Source organism: Seriola lalandi, unplaced genomic scaffold (genome assembly GCF_002814215.2).
Source record: "Seriola lalandi dorsalis isolate HSWRI2012SDOR001 ecotype SW California unplaced genomic scaffold, Sedor1 jcf7180002054962, whole genome shotgun sequence".
NCBI classification, from domain to species: Eukaryota; Metazoa; Chordata; class Actinopteri; order Carangiformes; family Carangidae; genus Seriola; species Seriola lalandi.
The window spans coordinates 1,376,452-1,380,680 of NW_019525513.1; the positions used below are offsets into that span (position 1 = coordinate 1,376,452).

At 43.3% G+C, this 4,229-nt stretch overlaps 1 protein-coding gene across 1 annotated transcript in view; it reads left to right on the plus strand.

Annotated features, from left to right (window-relative positions):
* LOC111646053 (chromaffin granule amine transporter) overlaps positions 1-4,229 on the plus strand; it is a 17,692-nt gene that overhangs the window by 9,635 nt on the left and 3,828 nt on the right. The window contains exons 4-14 of the mRNA XM_023395446.2: positions 308-366; positions 480-563; positions 741-833; positions 943-1,032; positions 1,229-1,272; positions 1,430-1,490; positions 1,715-1,810; positions 2,741-2,819; positions 3,035-3,086; positions 3,245-3,308; positions 3,427-3,546. Of these exons, the coding sequence (XP_023251214.2) occupies positions 308-366; positions 480-563; positions 741-833; positions 943-1,032; positions 1,229-1,272; positions 1,430-1,490; positions 1,715-1,810; positions 2,741-2,819; positions 3,035-3,086; positions 3,245-3,308; positions 3,427-3,546 (842 nt within the window). The remainder of the gene's footprint in view (positions 1-307; positions 367-479; positions 564-740; positions 834-942; positions 1,033-1,228; positions 1,273-1,429; positions 1,491-1,714; positions 1,811-2,740; positions 2,820-3,034; positions 3,087-3,244; positions 3,309-3,426; positions 3,547-4,229) is intronic.

Below are 4,229 nucleotides of genomic sequence, written 5' to 3' on the forward strand. Positions count from 1 at the left end.
GGGCAGCTCCTGACCTCACTAGGGGAGGACTTTTAACTTAGCTTAGCTTAGCTTAGCTTAGCTTAGCTTAGCTTGCTTTACCCCTTAGTGTGTGAGAGAGTGTGTGAATAGAAGTTTTCTTGTTTTGTTTTGTTCTATTTTTTTCATTTATTTATTTATTTATTTATTCATTTTTCTTTCTGTTTGCAGAAACTTTTTGATTATTTTGACTAATTGAAAAAGTTTAAGGATGTTATTGATAAGGTCTCAAATAAAGTTGTGTTAAAGTCAAAAGTGTCTCTCTCTCTCTCTCTCTCTCTGTCTCTAGGATCGGGTATCACATCCCCATGTTTGCTGGATTCATCATCATGTTTGTGTCGACCATCAGTAAGTCACACACACACACACACACACACACACACACACACACATAGCAGTGTGTTTTCTGTAAAGAAACACTGAATCGTGTGTGTGTGTGTGTGTGTGTGTGTGTGTGTCAGTGTTTGCATTCTCAGGGACCTACGCTCTGCTGTTCTTCGCTCGCTCTCTGCAGGGAATCGGCTCGTCCTTCTCCTCTGTGGCAGGTGTGTATGGGCTTCGCTACTGGTAACACACACACACACACACACACACACACACACACACACACACACACAATGAATATGTTTATTTACAAACAATTCAAAGTGTCAGAGAATGATCATGATCATCATTGATGTGTGTGTGTGTGTGTGTGTGTGTGTGTGTGTGTGTGTGGGCAGGTCTGGGTATGTTGGCCAGTGTGTACACAGATGACGAGGAGAGAGGCATCGCCATGGGCATCGCACTGGGAGGACTGGCTATGGGAGTCCTGAGTGAGACACACACACACACACACACACACACACACACACACACACACACACACATACACACAAAAATCAGTTTTATGTCAAACTGTATGTGTGTGTGTGTGTGTTTCAGTCGGAGCTCCGTTTGGCAGTGTGATGTATGAATTTGTGGGGAAGAGCGCCCCCTTCCTGATCCTGGCCTTCCTGGCTCTGTTTGATGGAGGTGAGACCGGAGACCAGGTCCAGGACCCAGTGTGTCGCACACACCTGGTTTTGTTCACACAGTGTTTTTACATTGAACCCAACTAACAGACCGCCAAATTAAAAGCCTGTGTTGAATACGTGATGCGGTGTGTGTGTGTGTGTGTGTGTGTGTGTGTGTGTGTGTGTGTGTGTGTGTGTGTGTTTGTGCGTTGCAGCGTTGCAGCTGTGCATCCTGCAGCCTTCAAAGATCTCTCCTGGGGTGAGTCCACTTAACATACTGGTACCAGTTGGTTCCAGATCTGATGATCTGACCTGGTCTAATCTGATTAAATCTGATTTAATGTGATGAGAGGCGTTTCAGGTGTGACGTAGACTCAGGTGTGTTGAACTGACCAGGTTGGGTTCCTGTGTTTCAGAGTGTGGAGGGGACTCCACTACTGACCCTGTTAAAGGATCCATACATCCTCATCAGTGCAGGTAAGACACCTGCGCTCCCGCTCACCTGTACCACCATGTTTATCTCCACAAACACACACGAGTCACAGAAGTTTAAAGGATGCAGTGTGGGTGGAGCTGAGCCGGAACCAGCTGCCTGTGATTGGCTAACACTCCTGTCAATCAAGGCTTTCTGGCCCATATACTCAAATATGAGGAGGAGTCAGAGCAGAGGGACAGACGTCCTCTTGTCTTTGTGTCTCCAGGGTCTCTGTGCTTCGCCAACATGGGCGTCGCCATCCTGGAGCCGACGCTGCCCATCTGGATGATGCAGACCATGTGCTCCCCTAAATGGCAACTTGGTACGATCCACTGTCTGTTCATGGGTTTGACTTTCACTGCAGCAGATAACCAACTAATGTCGGTACAAGGATCAAACTCTGGTGTGTTTTTCCCTCTGAAGCCACTAATCTGAAAAATCTCATTAGACACTTGAAATTTCAAAAGGCCGCAATTTTCCAAAATGGCCGCCATTTCCAGCCATCACCTGGAAATCCATACTTTAACGTGAAATTAACTTTTAAATTGTAAAATGTTTCATTCTTTTACAGTGAACTAAATTTCACCTTCTACGTTGTCAAAAAGTTTGATATGACACCTGCTTCATTCAAATGGAAAAACTGTGGGTGAATTTATTGCTTATTTCCTTGCCAGAAATGTCAGCCATCTTGGAAATGGCTGCCATCTTTTTAGAGTGGCTATTTGTGCCAAGTTTAGTACTTGTATCCACACCTGAAAGATCTCCGTTATCTGCTGTGGTATTTTCTTAAAGTTATAATCTGTAACTTTTTCACATTAAAATTTCATCATAAATGGCCGCGGCCTCCGTACATCCGGCCCACGACTCGACGTAAAGAATGAACCCTTCAAGTTTATTTTTATTATTTGTTTTCCACAACAAGGACAATAATTTCGCGTGCAATTTAAATTATAAAAACAATTCAAATAAAAAAAAAATAAATCCAAAATGATCTCAAGGGAAGTGCTGACGACGAGAAGCGCGAAGAACAAGAAAAGTTAGTAGTAGAAGAAGCCGAAGATGCCGCTCTCCAAACGTAAAAGAAAAGTTGATTACGAACAAAGACAATTTCAAGAAAGATGGACATTGGATTATTTTTTTGTTGCGTTCAGTGGAAACGCCATCTGCCTCATACGTAAAGAGAAACTTGCCGTTCTTAAGGAATATAATACCCCCCCCCCCTCCGTCCTAACAGGTGTGTGTTGTGTTGCAGGTATGGCCTTCCTCCCCGCCAGTGTCTCCTACCTGATAGGAACAAACCTGTTTGGTATCCTGGCCAATAAGATGGGACGGTCAGTGTGTGTGTGTGTGTGTGTGTGTGTGTGTGTGTGTGTGTGTGTGTGTGTGTGTGTGAACACGGCTCAGAGGAAGAAGTTTAATCAGCAGATTAACAGATTAACTTTTCTGGAAACTCTGAGTCCTGTTCAGACCTGAACCTGGCGGGTTCTGGTAAACCTGCAGGTGACAGACGCACAGGTGGCTGATGGGTATTTTTCTGTGTCTCCAGGTGGCTCTGCTCCATGTTGGGGATGTTTATCGTTGGCATCAGTCTGCTGTGTGTAAGTAACATCCACCCATCTATATATCTAATCAATCATTCATCCATTCATCTAATCAATCATCCGTCCATCCACCAGTCATAACTGTAATCAGTCCCTCCACTCTAATGTGTGTGTGTGTGTGTGTGTGTGTGTGTGTGTGTGTGTGTGTGTTGCAGGTGCCTTTTGCCACCAGTATCTACGGTCTGATTGGACCGAACGGAGGTCTGGGCTTCGCTATAGGTGACACACACACTCATGACATCACTGAATCTTAATTAATGAAGGTGTTAATTGGTAAAACGATGATTGATTCGTCACAGTCATGTGACTCCTGACTGATGATGTGATTGATCTGTAGGAATGGTCGACTCCTCCATGATGGCCATCATGGGTTACCTGGTCGACATCCGCCACGCCTCCGTGTACGGCAGCGTCTACGCCATCGCTGATGTGGCGCTGTGTATGGGCTTCGCTATCGGTAACACACACGTGCACATGCACACACACGTGCACATGCACACACACGTGCACATACTCTAATACATTTCAAAGCTAAATATCGGTTTAATCCTACAGTTTATAGTTTGTAGTAACTTCCACCAGCAACAACATTAACATGTTAATGCGTCAATAATAATTCAGTATGAATTATTATTATTATTATTGGACATGTGCAAGTGCATTTTGAAAAGTGTAATTTTAAAACTCATATCCTTGCACATTTTTATTTTTATATTTATTTTTTTTATTATTATATATTATATTTTTATTTATATATATTATAGTATATTTAAGGACATATATTTATGTCTCTATTTATTTATTTTATTTTCAATCATTATCTTTATAATCCACTTCACTTGGCGAAGGAGCAACTGTAACTGGCACCTCTTTCCCCCTGGGGATCAATAAAGTGTCTGGTTCTGGTTCTGGTTCCAGTTCTGGTTCTGATTCTGGTTCTGGTTTGGTTCTGGTCCTGATTCTGGTTTTGGTTCTGGTTTTGATTCTGGTTCTGATTCTGGTTCCAGTATCCGTTCTGATTCCGGTTCTGGTTCTGGTTCTAGTTTTGATTCGGGTTTTGGTCCTGATTCTGGTTCTGGTTCTGGTTTTGGTCCTGATTCTGGTTCTGGTTCTTGTTCTGGTCCTGATTCTGGTTCTGAT